Source organism: Callospermophilus lateralis, chromosome 13, assembly GCF_048772815.1.
Source record: "Callospermophilus lateralis isolate mCalLat2 chromosome 13, mCalLat2.hap1, whole genome shotgun sequence".
Taxonomy (NCBI): Eukaryota; Metazoa; Chordata; class Mammalia; order Rodentia; family Sciuridae; genus Callospermophilus; species Callospermophilus lateralis.
Window position 1 is genome coordinate 98,050,740 of NC_135317.1, and position 21,166 is coordinate 98,071,905.

Consider the following 21,166-nt stretch of genomic DNA (forward strand, 5'->3'; position numbering starts at 1 on the left):
ACATCTGTAATTCCAGTGGCTTGGAAGGCTGAGGCAGGAGGATTGCAAGTTTGAGGCCAACCTCAGCAACTTAGCGAGGCTCTAAACAACTTAGTGAGACGCTGTTTAAAAAAAAAAAAAAAAATGCTAGGGAGATGTGGCTAAATGGTAAAGTGCCCCTGGATTTAATCCCCAGTGCAAAGAAAAAAGAAAAATTCCTGGATAAACTAGAAAATCATGGGTGTTCCATTTTTTTTTTCTTTTGGTACCCCAGGGGTAGTTAATCTCTGAGCCAGATCTACAGCCCTTTTTCATACTTTAATTAGAGAAAGGGTCTACCTAAGTTGCTTAGGGCCCCCATTAAGTTGCTGAAGCTGACCTTTTTTTGTTTTATTTTTTAGTTGTCAATGGACCATTTATTTATTTATTTATTTATTTACTTATGGTGCTGAGAATCGAACCCAGTGCCGCCTCACATATGCTAGGCAGGCGCTCTACCACTGAGCTACAACCCAGCCCTGAGGCTGACTTTTGTGATTACAGGAGTGCACCACTGTGCCTGGCTGATTGTTCCACTTCTAACCAATGTACTTGTGAATCGCTCAAATTCTCTGGTCTTTGTTTCTCCCAGCCAAAGTCACTAAAATTGTTCAAGTGTAAAGAAAACATGGATTTTTAAGAAAAAGTTTCTAAAATCATTAAGTTTATATCACATAAGTGTACAAACCAAGAAAGTAAGTTTATTTAAATTACTAAAATAGTTTTTAAAGTCATTTACACATCAGCTGCTTCAAATATTTTTCCTGAAAGATATAAGTAACATATTACTTTAAAAAATGTTTCACTGGGGTCAGTGAAACATTTAATAAAAACATTTCTCCATATAATATGTATGTATAAAATAAGTCTTTTCAAAAACTCCTGTTTTCTAATCCTCTATAAAATAAATCAGATGATCTAACTTTGGATAATTAGGAAAAAATTACAATAAAGAGTATACATTTATGAGTACTGATAGTCCTAATAGAAAGAAACTAGACAACTTTCAGCTACCAGTTGTGAGACCCTCAAAGGGTAAATGATGAAGTCAATGACTGCCTTGAATACTCTAAAAACAGTCTTTTCATTTAAAGCCCTGTGGCCAATTAAAAAAAAGGTGAGTCCAGAATAAGATTTTATGAAAACCAAAGCAGTTGACAGGTGAGAAAGCTCAATTTAAATGCAAAGATATAATTAAAATACTACAGAAGTACATCTGACATTCTTCTCATGTGGTAAAGTTTACTATCTTTTTGGCTTGAGGCACTCAATAAAATTTATCATGTGCATAATAAACCTTCAGATTTGTGATACAGTGTCACTAAAGAACTTAGACTGCAACAAATGGGCAAGCAGAAAATTAAATCCTTCTTCAATAGCCCAGGATGGCTGGTTAACAAACTGTGTGCCAATTTCTGAAACCGTATTGCTTATTTCAAAAAACCCCAAACTTCTGGTTATGTCCAAAATATACTGCTCTGAATTTACATGCCCTTAAGAGCCAAAGGAGCAAATATATTAAACCTTGTGTTATATAGGCTTTAAAAATCCTTGGGAGAACCAAGAATTTCTTGGAAGGAAGGAAGGAAGCAGGGAGAAAGAAACAAAACACATCTCAATAGATTTCGCTGAGGTCACAGTTCAGATGTCTGACTAACTTACAGCTCAGTGACTTCATGAACATTTCATCTTGGAGACTTTTTCTCTTCCATAGCATTCTCCATTCCACAATTCCTCTCTTCCCTTCCCTCATCCCCAGCCTTCAAGAACAAAGGAGAAAATTCTAAATATATACTCAGATGACCGCTCATTACTTTTGTTCCTAACAAGCAGAAGCTGAGAACTCACACCTCTATGGTATGAAAGGAAACATAATGGGAAAGTCCACGGTTACAATCAGAGAGCTGCCTTACTAACAACAAACTGTAAGAAATCTAAGTTAAAAAGCAGGAACCATTCCCAGGAAAGAAGCCTAACTCCTCTCACTGTCACACCGAATCAACGACTCAGTCCAGAACCAACACAGATCCTCTACGGGACTGCATATAATTTAATCTCCTAAATATCTTAACATAGCTCTCAACAGAAACAGAGAAATGATTCTCTCAAGTCACAGATAATTAGGTTGAATATATGATTTAGATGTGTTCCATGAACTTCCTTTAAAAAGAAACCAGTTCTTTCAAAAAGTACTCTGAATTTTGTCTCTGGATACAAAGTATGAAAAATTCTCCAGAACTTGAGACATGATTTTCTCTTCTTTCACCCCTTATAAGCAGATGCCCCTTTTCAGGGCATTTTCTGGTTGCACAGGCAGAACTAAGTGGGAAATTCGGCTCCAGAGCCCATTCAGTTTGTCTGGGTCCATGTGATTGTAGGAGCTGGGTGTGTTTGAGTTGGTGAACTTGACTTTGAGGAAATCCCTCACTTTTTCTTCAATTTCCTTTAGGCCAAGACTGGTTCCAAGTGTCTCCTCTTCCAACAAGACAGTCAGAACTAAAGCTACATCTTTGAAGGCTGCATTTTCATGGTCACAATATTTATAGAAGATCAAGGTAGAGCCTGCAGGCAGCGACTCGAAGCGGTGCACCACTGCGGCATTCTGGCCATTTTTGAATCCGTTGCTCAGCTGCTGATCTACCTCCAGTTTGACAACATCACTGTCTTCAGCAGCTTTGCCTGTCCCATCAATCCGGATGGCACGGACACTGCGGAAGGAAGAATAGGCATCGGCAATTTGTTCACTCAGACACTTCAGTGCTTCTTCAGCGTCCCGGGCAGCAGTGAGCAACAAGATAGCTGGCTGATTCCGAGGATGGGAGCTGTTAAGATGCTTTTCCAGGAACGTTTGGCTCCTTTTCCACAGCTTCTCATCTTGACCTTGGTACTTAGTCATAAGTTGTTGCATCTGGTTTTGGAACTCTTGGACAGCAGCAGTTTCTACCTCAGGAGTATGAAGGAACCAAAATATCCCGCAGACCAGCGGAGCTATCATAAAAAGCAGCCACCACCCCCATTTCCTCTTGACAAAAGATTCGTTTTGGGGTTGTTCAGCCACTTCTGCTCAGAAAAAAGAAATGACACATGTATCATTTTCTTAGATTCAGTATTGTGTGACTTTTAAAATATTAATCTTTATAAACATTAGAGAAAAAAGAGGGTGGATTTAAAGAAGGGGACTGATAATTTTCTTTCTTGAAGGAACAAAATAATTTATCACATTTTCAAGAAAATCTCACACCCACAATTCAACCCACAGGCTTGAATTCATGTATATAAATACACATATACCTCTTCAATGTAAAATGACAAAAATTATGAGGTAAAAGTAGAATTTAAATGTATGAAATGGCATAAACAAGTCAGAAATAAAACCATTTACAAAGCAAAACTATTATTACCACTGCTAATAGTTAGGGGATAAAAAACATTAAAAGATACCTTATATTTTTAATTTATAAACCTAGTAGTTCAAATGACTAATTATCTAAGGTAGAATATCTCTGAAGAATATAAAGATAAAGGGATGCAAGGTATCTCCTACAGATGGGACATAGCTACCTATCCCTTTAGACTGACTGCACTGATGCCTATCTTTTTGCAACATGCAAGTCACACTGGTAAAATTTATTTTTGAATTTCATCCCAAATTATTAATAATAGTTACAATATCAATTTACATTTTCATAGCACTTCTCCGTTTACAAAGTGTTTTCTCATATACCACTTCATTTAATTGTTAATAATGACAGTAGTAGTAACACTTTTACATCTTTTATTGATTGTTTTAGCCTAACAACTGTACTAGGACCTTTAAGAGCAACAGCTCCCAAAGTGTGGTCTGTGGGGTATCTCAAGACCCTATTTAGTGAGGGTATTCATGAAGTTAAGAGTAAGATGTTTTTTGACTTTTTCCATTGTGTTGACATAAATATCGATGGTGCAAAAGCAATGGTGGCAAAAATTTCTGATGCCTTCGTGTGAATTGTAGGGCAGTGGCACCAAACTGTACTAGGAGAATGACTATTTTTCACTGCCGTGCATTCAAGGTTTAAAAAAAATGAACATCAGTTTCACTTGAGATTGTCCTTCATAAAACAGCTAAAATTATCTTGGGCTTGGGGTGTAGGTCAGTGGAAGAGAGCTGGCTTAACATGTGTGAGGTCCTGGGTTTAATACTCAGCAGCACACAAAACTAAAAGCCCCTCCAATTATTTTTTTAAAAATATTTATTTAGTCATTTATTTATTTTAGTATAGGTGGACACAATATCTTTATTTTATTTTATTTTTTTATGTGGTGCTGAGATCAAACCCAGCTCCTCATGGATGGTAGGCGAGCACTTTACCTCTAGGCCACAATCCCAGCCCGAGCCCCTCAATTCTTTTTTTTTAGATACTCATTCATTGAATTTATTTATTTTTATTTTATTTATTTTATTATTTTTTTATTATTTTTTTTTATTGGTTATTCAAAACATTACAAAGATTGCAGAATCACATCGGTTACACATCCACATTTTTACATAATGCCATAATAGTAACTGTTGTATTCTTCTACCTTTCCTATCCTCTACTATCCCCCCTCTCCTCCCCTCCCATCTTCTCTCTCTACCCTATCTACTGTAATTCATTTCTCTCCTTATTTTTTTCCCTTCCCCCTCAAATTCTCTTTTATGTAATTTTGTATATCAATGAGGGTCTCCTTCCATTTCCATGCAATTTCCCTTTTCTCTCCCTTTCCCTCCCACCTCATGACTCTATTTAATGTTAATCTTTTCCTCCTGCTCTTCCTCCCTGCTCTGTTCTTGGTTGCTCTCATTATATCAAAGAAGACATTTGGCATTTGTTTTTTAGCCGAGCCCCTCAATTCTTGAGTACATATCTCCTCAATACTGTATGAAGAGATGGGAAATAGACACAGTGCACTCTGATATACAGCACACAAGCACACTGTCATAAGGAAAAGAATTTTGTGCAACCGAGTTGCAAGCTGAATCAGCACTTTTTCTCTTGGAATACCATTTTCACTTCCAAGAACAAATAACAAAATATGGTTAGTCAGACTTATTTATTCAGCAGACATTTTCTCGAAGATGAACAAAATAAGCCTGTTACTTCTAGGAAACAAAATGGCAATATTTTTGACAATTATAACATTCAAGCTTTCAAATGAAAACGAGGAGTTTAGAAATATATCTACCACCATGAGCTTGATAGCCTCCAATACTTGAACACTTTGATAAGTCTTGAGATTGGTGATGAGTGGTATTTGAAAATGTGATTTTTTTTTTACACTGTATGACAACATTTGTAAAATCTGCATATCTCAGTGAACTCATATTTTCTAAATGACTAGTGTATTATACTCCAATCAAAACACAAGCTCAGTGAAATTTAATGTAAGAGAGTACAAAAAGGTCATTAATATGGTTTCAATCATATTTCAAATAATACTTAAAAAACTACCACTTGTTAAATTTTGAAAAATATCAAAAAAGAATATCCACCATTATCTGAAAAAGCTATCCAAATTCATATCTGTACAATATTTCTATAGGTACTTCAATTGAAACAACATATTCTAATAGACTGAATGCAGAAGCTGATGGGGGAAACCAACTAAATGATATTAAGCAAGGCATTTAAGAGATTAGAAAAAATTCAAAGCAATCTGTCATTCTTTTTACTTAAATTATTTAAAAATAGAGATTTTAAGAAATTTTTGACTTTAATTTCTATGTAAATATACACAAAATAGAAAAGCTTTTATTTATATATAATAAATAAATAAATAAATAAATAAATATATATATATATATATATATATATATATATTTATATGTCTGGCTATGTGCCCTCTTTCTGCTGATTCAGGATGGTTCACTCAGTTAACCAGTTGTTAATGGCACTGGAGGCTTTACTTATACTTTTATTTTGGGTCTTACGGATGACAAAGTGATGGGGAAAACTAGATGTTGTTTCATATAATTTGTTCATAGAGAATTTCCTTGCTAATAAAATTCATATTTTTTCCTTTGAAGTGCTTCAAATAGCATGAAGTTACAATACTGTCAAAACATTCTCAAATAATCATGGGTCAATTTTAGAGACTCAATAAAAACTGAACAAACTTACGTTCGCTAGAATTTGATGGAGACCGATTTCCAAGCTCTGATTTCTGAATGCTGTCATCTAATGATAGGAGTAATTAAAAAAGACTATCAACTTATATTTCATAATTTGAGCATTTATTTCTCATAGACAAGGAAGATACAAATTTGACCAAGAGAAAAGGCAGAGATCAACCACGAGCAGAAGAAAAAGCAGGACATCCAATCCTATTATACTGAAAGCTTCTTAAGACATAAGAATTGTATTTTCCATAGTTATTTACAGCATGTAGTGATGCAACATAAAGCACACACTTGATACTTGCTATGAGGAAAAGACTTGACCCATAATTAATTTAATGGGATTGGTAAAATTCTGGGACAAAGTTAAGAAGACAAAGAAAATAAGAACACTATAACAAAAGGAATACTGTACCATCTGGAAAACGGCCATATACTGAACTCTTGCCCGGTGAAGATGCTGTAAAGAGGGGGGAAAAAGGACAAAATGTGGATTATGGATTACTAAACTACCTGGATACATTGTTTCAATTTTAGAAAACTCAAACTTCACTATATTCTACCTCAAACTAATTCAAATATTTCTTTGGGGCTTCTGACTATTTCAAACATGTAATATATCTAAAAACTTTTCATCATTTCTGTTAATAGACAAATAATTCTGTTTTAGGTTTGTGGTTAAATTCCAAAGGTCAAAAACAAATTTCTCATAAATTCATTAAATCCTTATTTCTCTCATTATTTCAGAAAATAAATTAAAAACTCTCCCAACTTTTCCCTTTCCCTCTCCATTTTTCTTGACATAGCAGCAGGATCTAACATCTGAGAGAAGAGACAGAAGGAAAGGCCAGGGTTGGGAAGTTGCATAAGCTGAGTTATCTTACTGGTCTGCCCTACATTTTAGTATTGCCATCTATGGCTTCTCTGGAGTTTGCAACTTTTATACATATAAATGATTTTCCTTGTGTTTATCAACAGCTCTCATTTGAGAAACATTGGACAAAACACTGGAGGAATAAATTTAGCTCTGCTAGTATTAAAGAAATAACCTCATTTTTGATCATATGATAAAAAAATCCCAAATAACACAAAATAACATCAACCATGACTGTAAGAGGCATATTGTTTTCAATTACTAAATTAGCTTAAGAAACTTTATTATTTTAGAAGTTTCTAATTTAATTCATCTAAGTCACAAGTGTGTTACTAAAAAACCAAACACCAACCACACAAAAAAATCCCAAACCAAACAGATGTTTATTTTGAAAAATTCACTATATGGCTACAAAAACCAAATGAGAAAATATTTATGAAAATACTGATGTGCTATAATATGATGATGTTTATGATGAATAAATATTAATATGTACCATGTATAGTATTTATGTAATTCATAGAATACACAAAACAGCATAGGAAATACTCACTGCTTAGGCAAAAAATTGTCTGTAATCCCAGCAGCTCGGGAGGCTGAGACAGGAGGATCGTTGAGTTCAAAGCCAGCCTCAGCAAGTGAGGTGCTAAGCAACTCAGTGAGACCCTGTCTTTAAATAAAATATAACAAAGGGCTGGGGATGTAGCTTAGTGGTCTAGTGGTCTTGTGCCCCTGAGTTTAATCCCGAGTACCAAAAAAAAAAAAAAAAAAAAAAAAAAGTACACCACTCACCACTCTATCCTGCTTATTCAAATTATTAGAAACAGTAACAAAAATTCTGAAAGAAATCTTCTTAAAAGATAAAGATCAACCCTTTCCAGTCTGAAGAGTATGGAATAATTACTTCACAAAAGTCAAGAGTAGATGGAATGAATTCTCCATCTTAATGATTTTTGCACAACATATTGTTAATAATAAAAAAGCATTAATAATTAAGTGAGTTACACTCTAAAAATTGTTTATACATGTAAGTTTATTACAACAACCCAGCTTAAGCACTATTGTATCTAAAGGTAAGAAAACCAAGGTTCACAAAGCTTATGTGACTTTACTCCACTTTACCAATTAGTGGAATAGCTAGGACTGGACCCTGATAGAGAGCTCTAACTGCAAACTGGTCCTGGTGGCACCCTCAGGTAATTCCATCCACTCATGAAGTTGAGGCACGAGAATCTTAAATTTAAGGCCAACCTCAGTAATTTAGCAAACTCTATCTCAAAATAAAAAACCAAAAGGGCTAGGGATGTAGCTTGGTGATAGGGGAATCCTGGGATCAATACCCAGTACTGGGCAAAAAAAAAAAAAAAAAAAAAAGGAGGAAGAGAAGAAAGAAGAAAAAGGAGGAGGAGAAGGAAGAAGAAAGATGATAGAAGAAGAAAGGGGGAAGAAGAGGAAGAAGAGAAAGAACAGAAGAATAAGAGAACAAGGAGAAGTACAAGAAGAAAGAAGGAAAAGAAGAAATGAGAAAAAAGAATTCTAACTTCAAACTCTACTTTTTTTCCCCTTCACATCAACTTAAGAAACAGATTCCAAACCCATATATTAATGATCCGGTCTATCCATAGACATCTTCCCTATTCTATTTTATCACCTGTAAACACCCAAAAAAGTGAAGAAGTGACTCCATCTTTCCCAAAGACTAGGATGTAAGCAGAAACCTGAACTGGGACCTTTTACCCAGGGAATTGGTGCTAACATGCAGTGACAATAAGGATCCAAAGTCCCAGTTCTTGAACACTCAAATTTTACGTTTCCCTCACCAAAGCAGGCAGAATGTGTAATAAAGAGGATGAGATATGCAAATTGAATTGGAAAGCTAATAAAAAAGTTAAAAATGTCTTGCATTGAAGAGGAATCTATGATAAGGATCTTAAAAAATACCCCCCCAAAATACACTGCTTTAAAAAAAAAATGATAGCCAACAAGAAGGCAAGGGCAAAAGACCATTTCAGCTCTAGACAACTGGAGAACTCATGTGGAGCAAGACTTCACAGCTAAAAAAAATGAATTGTGATCACTTAGGAAGTCATTGCAGTCTTCTTCTATTTCCATTGAAAATATTTTTTTGAAATTGTTTTAGTTGTTTATTTATGTACTTATGTGGTGCTGAGAATTGAACCCAGTGCCTAAGACAGGTTTTCAAATTTAATTTTCATTTTAAATTCTGGCAAGTGTTTTACCGCTGATCCATAATAGCCCCAGACCTGACAATATTTTTTACCTGTGCATTACTCTATCTTAATGTTTTCATGTGGTTTAAAGTCTGAATATTCTGTTACATGCATATTTCTAGTATGTTACTTCTACATAACTCTCAAAACTCAATAGAGTACCTAGATATGGTAGATGGTTATAAGTATTTAAGCCATAATAAATACACTAACTTAAACCAAAATCAGAAGGCAAATAGAATTCTAAAAGTGAGCTATCGATTTGGAAACAAAAAAGGTTTCTTTGGCATTTCAATTAGATGTTCAATATAATTATTTTCCTTTTACATTGCACAGTGTCTCATTATTGGAAATAACAATACAAATACATTTTCTGCTGGGTACGATGGTGCACACCTATAATCCTCAGCTTGGGAGGCCGAGGCAGGAGAATCACAAGTTGAAAGTCAGCAACTTAGTGAGGCCCTAAACAACTCAGTGAAACACTGTCTCAAAATAAAAAATAAAAAGGGATAGAGATGTGGCTCAGTGGTTAAGTGCCCTTGGGTTCAATCTCTGGTACCAAAAATAATAATAATAAAAAAATTTTAAAAATCATTTTTTGTTAACAATGTGTACTAACTTCACTTATCTGGAAGTTGTTTAACTGTTACTCACTACCCAGTTAAGAACTAAGAGGGCTGGGCTATAGCTCTGTGGCAAAATGCTTGCCTAGCATGTGTGAGGCACTAGGTTTAATTCTTAGCCCTGCATAAACGTAAAGGCATGTTGTCCACCTATAACTACAAAAATAATTAAAAATAAAAGAAAGAACGAACGAACTAAGAAATCACATAAATAGTCTCTGAATTTCTCTTGATATATATCCTGAAACTTATGCATTTTCACTTTCAAAGAGTATCTCAGGTTTTCAAATTTAATTTTCATTTTAAATTCTGGTTATAAACATAATTCTAATGAGATGAATAGTTAATATTTGGTTTCCCAACTATAATAGCTCAGGAAGAGCAAATTATAAGAGGAAATGGTCTTTTATTAGTAGGCACACATGGGCTGGGGTTGTGGCCCAGTGGTAGAGCGTTCGCCTACCATGCATGAGGCATCGGGTTTGACCCTCAGTACCACATAAAAATAAAGATATTGTGTGCACCTATAACTAAAAAATAAATATTAAAAAAATAGTAGGCACACATAGAAATTAGAAAAAGTCAGTTAAGGCCAGGCGCAGTGGCACACGCCTATAATCCCAGCAGCTTGGAAAGCTGACACAGGAGAAACTAGAGTTCAAAACCAGCCTCAGCAAAAGCGAGGCGCTATGTAACTTAGTGAGACCCTGTCTCTAAAACTGGGCTGGGGATGTGATTCAGTGGTTTAGTGTCCCTGAGTTCAATCCCTAGTACTCCCCCCCCAAATACACTGCTTTAAAAAAAAAAAATGATAGCCAACAAGAAGGCAAGGGCAAAAGACCATTTCAGCTCTAGACAATTGGAGAACTCATGTGGAGCAAGACTTCAAGCTAAAAAAAATGAATTGTGATCATTATTAATTTTACTAATGGAAAGACAAAACCAAGAGGTTATCTAGTCTAATTACAGTTAACCATTCCAGGAGCAAGAGACAGAGTAAAAAGGGGAGAGAAGATGAAGGTCATTTAAGACAGTGAGCATGTGCAGATTTTTTTATATAGTCAAGGTTTAATATGTACACATTTCTACAGAAATTATGATAGGCAATGAATTGGAAGTATTATCATTCTATCACATCAATTCATAGGTATTTCTTAAGTTCTGTCACATTTAATCCATCCTAAACCTAAACATGAAAATGCAATTTATGGATTTCAGCCCTTTTTTGTAAAATGATGGGTATGCAAATAAGTGGTTACTTTTATAAAGTCTCCTAAAAACAAAAAATAGGAATTGTCAAGAGTACAATTTCATTATTGTATAGATTGTTCTGCTGCTAGAATTGACAGCCTGTCAAGCCTAGATCTACCATCCACTGGTTTTCTCATACCACTTCCTATATTCTTTTCTTTTACTGTGGGGAAACATTATGGTTGTACATAATGAATGATGGGATTTGTTGTTACTTATTTGAACATACATAAAACATAATAATATAATTTGGCCAATATCATTCCCTAGCACCTCCCCGACCATCTACATTCTATATTCTTTCATCTGACATTAGTCCAAGCAAATGGAAATTAAACTAGTAATCATAGCTGTCCTTTATTAGTGAACTCACAAACACCCCAAATGCTGATTTGAAGAATTAAATATTTTTGTATGCAGATAATCAAGAAAAACATAGCAAATAACAGAGATTTATCTACTTACTTTGCATCTTAGTCCTCATTCTTACATTTTGTTCAATATACTCCTGAGGACTTTTTTGATATCCTGAGCCTGAAAGCAAATATACATATCAAAATATTATTTCACATACTTTCTATGTCATAGTGCAGTGCTATATAATAAATCTATCAGAAAGGAAAAACAAAGTAGGGATGAAAACAATGAAAGTAACAGTTTCTTATGTAAAACATAATCTCAAAGGATTGTATCTGTAAAGATGACTTCTCATAGCAAAATAGGTAGTAAATAAATATATTGTCATCTAAGAGACAAAAACTACATACTACATAGTTTGCATTGGTCTATGAGAAAGTAACTGAGTTTCAAAAGTACTTTGGTGGATTAAAAAAGCAAAATGAGCTGGGTACAGTGGTGCATGCCTGTAATCCCAGCGGCTCGGGAAGCTCAGACAGGACGATTTTGAGTTCAAAGTCAGCCTCAGCAAAGGCAAGGTGCTAAGCAACTCAGTGAGATCCTGTCTCTAAATAAAACACAAAAAAGGACTGGGGATGTGGCTAAATGGTTGAGTGCCCCTGAGTTCAATCCCTGATTACCCCCGCCAACCAAAAAAGAAAGCAAAGAGGATGGAATGGCTTCAAATTATATTAGAACTTTCCATTGACAGAATAATGCAATGGGTTAGAACTGACTGAAAGAGAGCAGACTGCCAACCACGTACTCAGCACTGAAGTTTGCTTTTCTTGAGCTGTGAAGTCTTGATCTAAAACAGAAAACAAGGAAAAAGGTCACAGAACCTTAGAAATAAAAAGAGATAAAACAGGGGATGGGGTTGTGGCTCAGTGGTAGAGCGCTTGCCTCGCACATGCAAGGCCCTGGGTTCGATCCTCAGCACCACATACAAATAATAAATAAATAAGTAAGTTTAAAAAATTAAAAAAAAAAAAAGATATCACAGAGACATTTTGCTTGTTCCGTACACAATAAATGCACTCACCTAGCTTTTGTGAGGGCCTGGGTACCATCCCCAGCACTGTTGCTCCCCCACCAAGAGCCATACGGTGTTTAATAGGTTTCAAGTATAATTTTGTTAAAAAATATTTTTAGTTGTAGATGAACATAATACCTTTATTTTTTTTATTATTATAATTATTATTTTGTTATTATTTAAGAATAAAAGACAATAACTTACTCTTGAAAATAAATATGCTTATGGTAAAATACCTCTGAATACATTTCCACATCACAAAGTAATTCTCACATGTAGTACCAAAGCATCATGGTAGATTAAAAAAGCAAAGTGAGCTGGGCACAGTGATGCATGCCTGTAATCCCAGCTACTTGGGAAGCTATCTATTTATCTATTCTTATGTGGTGCTGAGAATTGAACCCAGTGCCTCACATGTGCTAGGCAAGCACTCTACCATTGAGCCACAACACCAATCCCTCATGCATAATTTTATTTAATTCACCTTATATAGTAGGTGCTATTAACCCTATTTTATAAATAAGGGAAAACAAACTGATAATTTCCCCTAAGATTACATTCTAAAAGGAATGGGACTGAGATACAAATCTGGGCAGTCCAGAAGTATATGTCATATTATATAGAATGGTATGGACTATATATGCAAATTTGTGGGCATTGTAAAGTTAGCTTGGAAGTAAAAGATGCCACTTCAAGTTTCAAAGTGGTATTTAAGAATAACTGTAAAATGATGTAAGAGGATAATTAGAAAATAACATTACAACTATAACAAAGCAAATTTTAAAATCCACTAGAAGAAATGTATTACTTCTATCCATTTATAATATACACAAATACCAATGTCAATATCAATGTCAAATTTTATTTATACATCTGGGAGGCTGAGGCATGAGGATTGTGAGTTCAAAGCCTGCTTTAGCAACCTAGGCTCTAAGTAACTCAGTGAGACCCTGTTTCAACATAAAATATAAAAAGGGCAGAGGATGTGGGTCAGTAGTTAAACAATCCTGGGTTCAATTCCTGGTACACCCCCCTGCCCCCCACAAAAGGCTAGGTATGTGATTCAATGGTAAAGTGCCCCTGGATTCAATCCCCAGTTCGGGGAGAGGGGGAGGAATTCTATGAACAGTGATTGGATCGATTTCCAACAATGTTTTCTTTAAAAGTAGTCATATTTTTAAAAAGAGGGTATGGAAGAAAAAAGTTCTTAAAGACCTTACATACAAGGCTATTTTCATTTAATTAATAAGTAACTCAGCTGGGCACAGAGGTGCATGCCTGTATCCCAGTGGCTTGGGAGACTGAAGCAGGAGGATCATGAGTTCAAGGCCAGAACCAGCAATTTAGTGAGGCCCTAAGCAACTCAGTGGTTAAGTGCCCCTGAGTTCAATCTCCAGTACCAAGAAACAAAAAACCCATTAATAATAATAAAAAAAGTAACTCAAATTCTGGGACTTATTTAAAAACGGAAAAAGAAAACAGTTATTTTCACTTAACCTAAGAAATACATATCCATTATAGATAATCTGCAAAATACAGACAATGATAATATAAAAGAAAAATGTCAGGCTGGATGTGCAGCTCAGTGGTAGAGCACTTGCTTAGTACATAAAAGGCCCTGGGTTCAATTCCCAGTAGCACCCCACAAACATCTCCCCAATGTTCCTGTCATTCTGAACAAATCATTGTTACCATTTTAGTACATTACTTTCCAATATTTTTTGACATATTTCCTCAACATCAGATCATAAAAATTGTCAGAATTGTAAGATTCAAACTATTGTAACAAAGTAAATGTAATTGATACATTTATATTTAACAAATCCCAGAAAGCAGTAGGGTTCCCCCCTCCACCTTGTTGTTTCTTTTTAAAATTCAAATTCAGGTTTGTGTTTAGAGAAGAGTTAACTCAAAAGTGAAATCAAACTGGGTGCAGTGCTGCACACCTGCAATCTCAGCAACTTCAGAGACTGAGACAGGAGGACTAAGTTCATGGCCAGTCTCAACAATTTGGCAAAACCTGGTTTCAAAAAATAAATTAAAAAGGCCTAGATAGCTCAGTGGTAAAGTACCCCTGGGTTCAATCCTCAATACCAAAAATGGGAGGTTGGGGGGAGAAAAGAAGGAAAGAAAAGTGAAATCAAAAAGTAGAGAGATACTGGGTGAACTTTTTTTAGCTTTTATCACATCTCTTTTTAATTTACATTAACTTGCAAAAGAAGATCTTCAAAAATAAGAATAACATTTAATAGCATCTGACCATGCCCAAAGGTAGACCTCCAAACATTGCTTTACTTACTTTGTGATAATCTCCAAATTGATTCTGGATGTTGACCAGATGATCTGGTGGTTAGATCTAAAACATTAAAAAAAAAAAAAAAGTACACTGTAAATTGTATTTAACTTTTTAAGTGCACATTTTACAAGCAATTAATGAATATTTAATTAAAAGAGCAAAAATAGAGAAACCACAAAGAATTTAATATTCAACTTATTTTAAAAAGTTTGTGCTTTCCCTATACACCACTTAAAAAAACTGTAAGATATAGAAAATGAAATTTCTGCATTAGAGAAAATTGTTTTTTCCCCAATTTTTAAATTGGTGTATTATTGTTGTACATAATAATGGGACGTGTATTGTTATCTATGTGTACATTCACATAATATAACAATAAATTTGGCCAACATCACTCCCCAGCACTTCCCTCTACCTCCCGGCTCCCACTCCTTGGTCCCTTTTCCTCTACTGATCTCCCTTTGATTTCATGAGATCCACCCCCATCTTTTCTTTTTTCTCTCTAGCTTCTGCATGAGAGAAAACATAGGACTCTTCACCTTCTGAATCTGACTTATTTTGCTTAACATAATGGCTATTTTCCTGCAAATGACATAATTTCATTTTTCTTTATGGATGAATAAAACTCCATTAGTGTATATACCACATTTTCTCTATCCATTCATCTGTTGATAAGACACCTAGGCTGGTTTCATTGTTTGGCTACTGTGAATTGTGCTACTATAAACACGATATGCACTTATCACTGTAGTATGATAACTTCAGTTCTTCAAGGATAAATACCAAGGAGTGGTAAGCTGGGTCATAAGGTGGGTCTGTGCCTAGTCATTTGAGAAATCTCCATACTGATTTCCATAGTGGTTGTACTAATTTACAATCCCACCAATGGTGTAAAATGTGTTACTTTTTCTCCACATACTCTCTTGGCATTTATTATTTGTATTCTTGATGACTGTCCTTCTGACTAGTATGAGATGAAACCTCAGTGTAGTTTTGATTTGCATTTCTCTAATTGCTCATGATGGCAAACATTTTTTCGTATGCTTGTTGCCATTTGTATTTTTTCTTTTGAGAACTGGCTGTTTTATTAGTTTGCCCATTTATTAATTGGGTTGATTTTTTGGTGTAAAGTTTTAAAAATTTCTTTAAATATCCTAGCTATTAATTCTTTTTTTTTTAGAGAGAGAGAAAGAGAGATTGAGAGAGAGAGGATTTTAATATTTTTATTTTTTTTTTAAGCTTTCGGCGGACACAACATCTTTGTATGTGGTGCTGAGGATCAAACGCCAGCCGCAAGCATGCCAGGTGAGCGCGCTACCACTTGAGCCACATCCCCAGCCCTATTAATTCTTTATCAGAAGAGTAGCTGGCAAAGATTTTGGAGAAAATTTTCTTGCAATATTTTAAAATTTGTTTAATAATGGTCAGATTGGTATTTTGGAAACAAGCATTTGACACATCTGGCTAATTTTTAACAGTACACAACTTTTTCTTTCTTTCTTTTTTTAGTATACTACTCTTACTAAAAAAATTTTGAGCCTTGATCCTTGAAACATTTTTTTCTTTAATTATTTTTTGTTTATATATGACAGCAGAATGCATTACAATTCTTATTACACATATAGAGTACAATTTTTCATTTCTCTGGTTATATACAAAGTATATTCACACCAATTTGTGTCTTCATACATGTATTTTTTTTAAATACCTTTATTGATTTATTTTTATGTGGTGCTGAGGATCAAACCCAGCACCTCACATGTGCTAGGGAAGTGTTCTATTGCTGAGCCCCAGTCCCAGCGATACTTTGGAGTTCTTGCGGGGATTCCTGGGGAGTTCGTGTTGGTTGGGGAAGTGCCGGAAGAGGTTGGTTAGAGCTTGGTGCTGATAACACAGTCTGGCTGGGCACAAATCACAAGCCACTCAAGCAGGAACAAACTTTATTTCCGAACTCCCGCAAACACCACACATGTGGCCTTCTCCCGGGACACACCACACACCAAGCAGAAATCCCTCCTCCAGAAATCCCTCCTCCGGCACTTCCCCAACCAACTCGAACTCCCCAGGAATCCCCTCCAGAACTCCAAAGCAGCAGGCCAAGGCGGACAGCAGGGGTCTAATATACAATTGAATACACAGCTTAACATAACCATCATCATTTTTCACCTCTCAACCAGTCACCTCTCAACCACTCCTCTCAACCACTCCGTGTTCTGGCAAAAATGCCATGCTTCATCCCGACTAGGCTGTGGCCCTTGACACAGGTAAGAAAACTGAGAAACATAAAAATTAAGCAATTAACTGAGGGTGTGTACACCATTAAGTGAAGAATTGGAGGGATTCTGGCTCCAGAGGCCATGTTCTTAGCCACTTAAGAAATGTTACATAGCTTCTTTTAGGATTTCTCTATCAATTAAGAATGAAGGAAAGAAAATGAGGAAGAGTGGGAAATATATAGAATACCAAATGCCCATAAACCAGATTATGGGTTTTAAAATTTTTTGCAGTGCTGGGAACTGAATGCAGGGTCTTATGCATACTAGGCCAGTCTTATAGGCTTATTTTTTAAAGGAATGATGAAGTAACTCATAGGAATACAGAAATTCTCATGAGTTTAGGTAAGGGGAAAGACAATTACTTTTCTGTGGGACTAAAATATAAGAGTACTCATTATTTACAACATCCTCTTAATACTCAAATTAGTTTTATTCTCTATTTAATCAGCAACTGTCATCACATCATTAACTTGGTATGAATTTGAATAATCCAGAGAAAAGTGGTTATCTATGAATATTAAAACTTGCTTAAAAACTAGGGCTGGGGATGTGGCTCAAGTGGTAGCGCACTCGCCTGGCATGCATGTGGCCCAGGTTCGATCCTCAGCACCACATACAAATAAAAACTAAAGAAAACTAAAGAATAAATGAAAACTAAAGAATAAATATTAAAAAAAATTCTCTCTCTCTAAGAAAAAAAAATTCTAAAAAAAAAGAAACAAACAAAAAAACTAAGTAACACTCCTGATAGTGTGGGATGTTCCAATGTCCATGTGACTAATTTCTTTGTAAAATTCAAATACAACAGGTAATTCTTTTTTGAGTACAAAAATATCTTATTTTCCTTAAATAACTATACAGGCTAAAAGTGATTTACTTAGCTAGTTACTATATGTATATATGGAATGAGTAATTTTAATAAGTATTAAGGGTTTTTAATAAAGAAATTCAGAAATTTTTTAAAAAAGCAAATGTTAAAATATATTTATGTTTTAACTAAAAAAAAAATTCCTGAGAAGACTCATATGATATAAAGCAAGGTTACCTCTAGATTCAACAGAATCCCCAGATTTGACCTTGACAGCAGTGATGTCACTGTAAGAGCTGTCTTGATCATCATCTTCGGTTTCTCCTAAAGAGAATAACGTATTAGTATAGTATTTATCCTAAAGCTTATAAGGTCTGCATTAAAAAAACAAACAATTCCACATTAAAATGAAGGCTTTTAAGTTTCAGATATGGAATTTTCATTTATTATGCTTACTATTTTGAATCACAAATTTCCAAGTGAGTTGCACTTGTTTGGTGTTCTTTAAGATACATAAGTACTTCCTAAACAAACAAACATTCAGCTTACTAGCTAAAAGAGTATACTCTGAGGCTTTAATGTAGAGTAAAAAATTAACAGCTAGGATTGATGGTGCACATTTGTAGTTACACCAATGGGAAAAGCTGAGGAAGGAGGATTGTAAGTTCAAGTCTAGCCCGGACAACTTAGTGAGATTCTACCTCAAAATAAAATTTTTTTAAAAAGGGGGCTGGGGATGTAGCTCAGTGGTAGTGGCACCTCTGGCATCAATCCTCAGAACCACACACACCCACACACAAAATCAAAAACAACAGATGAGTATTAAATAATGGAAAAAATTTATTTTAGGGAGGGAAAACTACATACATGTAGTTAACATGTAATTAAATTCAGACACAATTACTGTACAGATGTGTATTTATTTGTAAGTGTTTACGGGGTAATGTACACACACCTACACACAAACCTTTCAGTATACAGTTGACTAATTTCAGATTATGTGGCTTAAAAATGAACAAAATTTTATATATGTACTTTTAAAACACTGACTACTTATGAGAATTTGGAAAAGTGATTATTTTAATACCATAATCAAGAGCTAACACATGCCAGAAATGGAAAATATTATTTCTGTTTAAAATTAACTCAAAAGACAAAAAGATGCTTAAAATATACATAAGGGGCTAGAGGTATAGCTCAGTGGCAGAGCACCTAGGTTTTAGCCTTAGCACTGCAATTAAAAAAAACAAATGACAGGGGAGGCTGAGGCAGGAGGATCAAGAGTTCAAAGCCAGCAACAGCAAGGTACTAAGCAACTCAGTGAGTCCCTGTCTCTAAATAAAATACAAAATAGGGCTGGGCATATGGCTCAGTGGTTGAGTGCCCTGAGTTCAATCCCCAGTACCTCAAAAAACAAACAAACAAACAAAAATATTTAGGGTTCTCATCATTCATTCTATCCCATTATATTCTGGTTTAGAGATGTATTAATTTTTTTTTTCCAGAAGAAAAAGACACTAGGGGCTGGGGATATGGCTCAAGCGGTAGCACGCTTGCCTGGCATGCGTGTGGCCCGGGTTCGATCCTCAGCACCACATACCAACAAAGATGTTGTGTCCACCGAGAACTAAAAAAAATAAATATTAAAAAAAAAAAGACACTATTTTTTGTTCTTACCTCTTACATATTTATTAAAATTGCTTCTAATGTGAAGAAAAAGTCTTAAGATTATTTTGCATGATATTTAAAAAGAGAATACCTTCTTCTTCGGAAAAATTGACCTTCTGTAAGACACTGGCCGCTTCTAGAAAAAGAAAAGCATATATATATAACTTCAAAAGCTATTGCTTAGGAATTAATAAGAGCATACAGTTTTTTTTCTTGGTACTGAGGATTGAACTCAGGGGCACTCGGCTACATCCCCAGCACTTTTTTGTATTTTAGTGCCTCGCTTTTGCTGAGGCTGGCTGTAAACTTGCGCTCCTCCTGCCTCAACTTCCTGAACTGCTGGGATTACAGGAATGTGCCACCACTCGTGGCAACAGCATATAATTTGGGAAAATTAACATCAAAAACAAAATAAATATTTTTTTCTGTTAAATCACAAAGAATCTACCATTTCCATCTAGCTATTTTAGAAACGAGTCTGATTCAAATTAGTATTTATTTTCTCCTCAGTTATAGGTCTATTTGTCATCTAAAATATAACTTTGGTGTGCAGGAAACATTGACAAATGTTTCCACATTGACAAATATTTTAGTCTCTATAGGTTTATGCATTCTCATTCTCCTATTTGCTAGATTTCCCAAGTCCCTTGAGAAGTCTCCCTTTCTACCACTCCAGCTGAACTGACAAGCCAAGTCTTTAGTGCACTGATGTATCCAAAAAGGAAGAAAGGTTAAAAACCCTTTCTCTCGTTCCAGCAAGGCCATGTATATCCCCGTTTCTTAGAGAAAAAGGGAATTCAAATAAAAACAGATGAACAAAACTTATGATACTTTAAAGACAGTATTTTTACATAGGCTATTCTGATTTTTTTTAAATAAAGGGAAATCTACCCAAATGGAGGCATTATATATGATTAGCCTAAAATACTGAAAAGACCCAAATAGAGAAGTAGCAGTGTGAGTCAAACTTCAACAAAGCTAGAGAATATTTCTTTTCAGTGTTTTTCTTTACTGGCTTTAACCTGTTTTGTTTTTTTTTAAAGAGTGTAAAAGTTGTCACTATCAAACCTAAACAAGATGGAGCCAGGAGGCCATTAAGGAAGGTCCTTCACGCATATATGCTTAAGATAAGAACTATATTATAATCAGTCTCTTACACCACAAAAATTCCATAGTCACTTCCATAAAGACATCTCTCTAGCAACAGCCAGAGTTACCAACGGGTACTCAACAATTCCTGCAACAGTTCCCATAGTCAAGGCTTATTTCAAAGCAGCTCACATGGACTTCTCACGTCTTTAAAAATTTTCCTCATGCCCCAGCCCCCTTTAGTTATACTCATGGTCCGCCATACAGCGCACATCCTGGACTACAATTCCTTGTGATTTTCAAATAAACTCCGTTTTGGAGAGTTGTTCTCTCTTGCCCATTTTAGGTTGATGAGGGAAAATAGGAGTGTGGAAAGCAACTGCCAACACATTATACGGTGAATTTGGAAAAAAAATTTCACATCAATTTAATTGCTCTTTATGGTCCAAGCATTCAGGTAAGTACCT

At 35.2% G+C, this 21,166-nt stretch overlaps 1 protein-coding gene across 4 annotated transcripts in view; it reads right to left on the reverse strand.

Moving 5' to 3' along the window:
• Positions 1-697: 697 nt before the first annotated feature.
• Positions 698-21,166, reverse strand: part of Tor1aip1 (torsin 1A interacting protein 1) — a 30,796-nt gene continuing 10,327 nt past the window's right edge. For 2 of the 4 annotated variants that reach the window (XM_076831433.2, XM_076831430.2), the window contains 8 exons: positions 19,702-19,746; positions 18,180-18,266; positions 14,862-14,918; positions 12,296-12,337; positions 11,599-11,667; positions 6,567-6,611; positions 6,156-6,212; positions 698-3,078 (listed from right to left, as the gene is read on the reverse strand). In XM_076831433.2, coding sequence (XP_076687548.1) covers positions 2,288-3,078; positions 6,156-6,212; positions 6,567-6,611; positions 11,599-11,667; positions 12,296-12,337; positions 14,862-14,918; positions 18,180-18,266; positions 19,702-19,746 — 1,193 coding nt within the window. In that variant the 3' untranslated portion in view covers positions 698-2,287. The remainder of the gene's footprint in view (positions 3,079-6,155; positions 6,213-6,566; positions 6,612-11,598; positions 11,668-12,295; positions 12,338-14,861; positions 14,919-18,179; positions 18,267-19,701; positions 19,747-21,166) is intronic. The other 2 variants (XM_076831431.2, XM_076831434.2) reach the window with 2 other exon arrangements.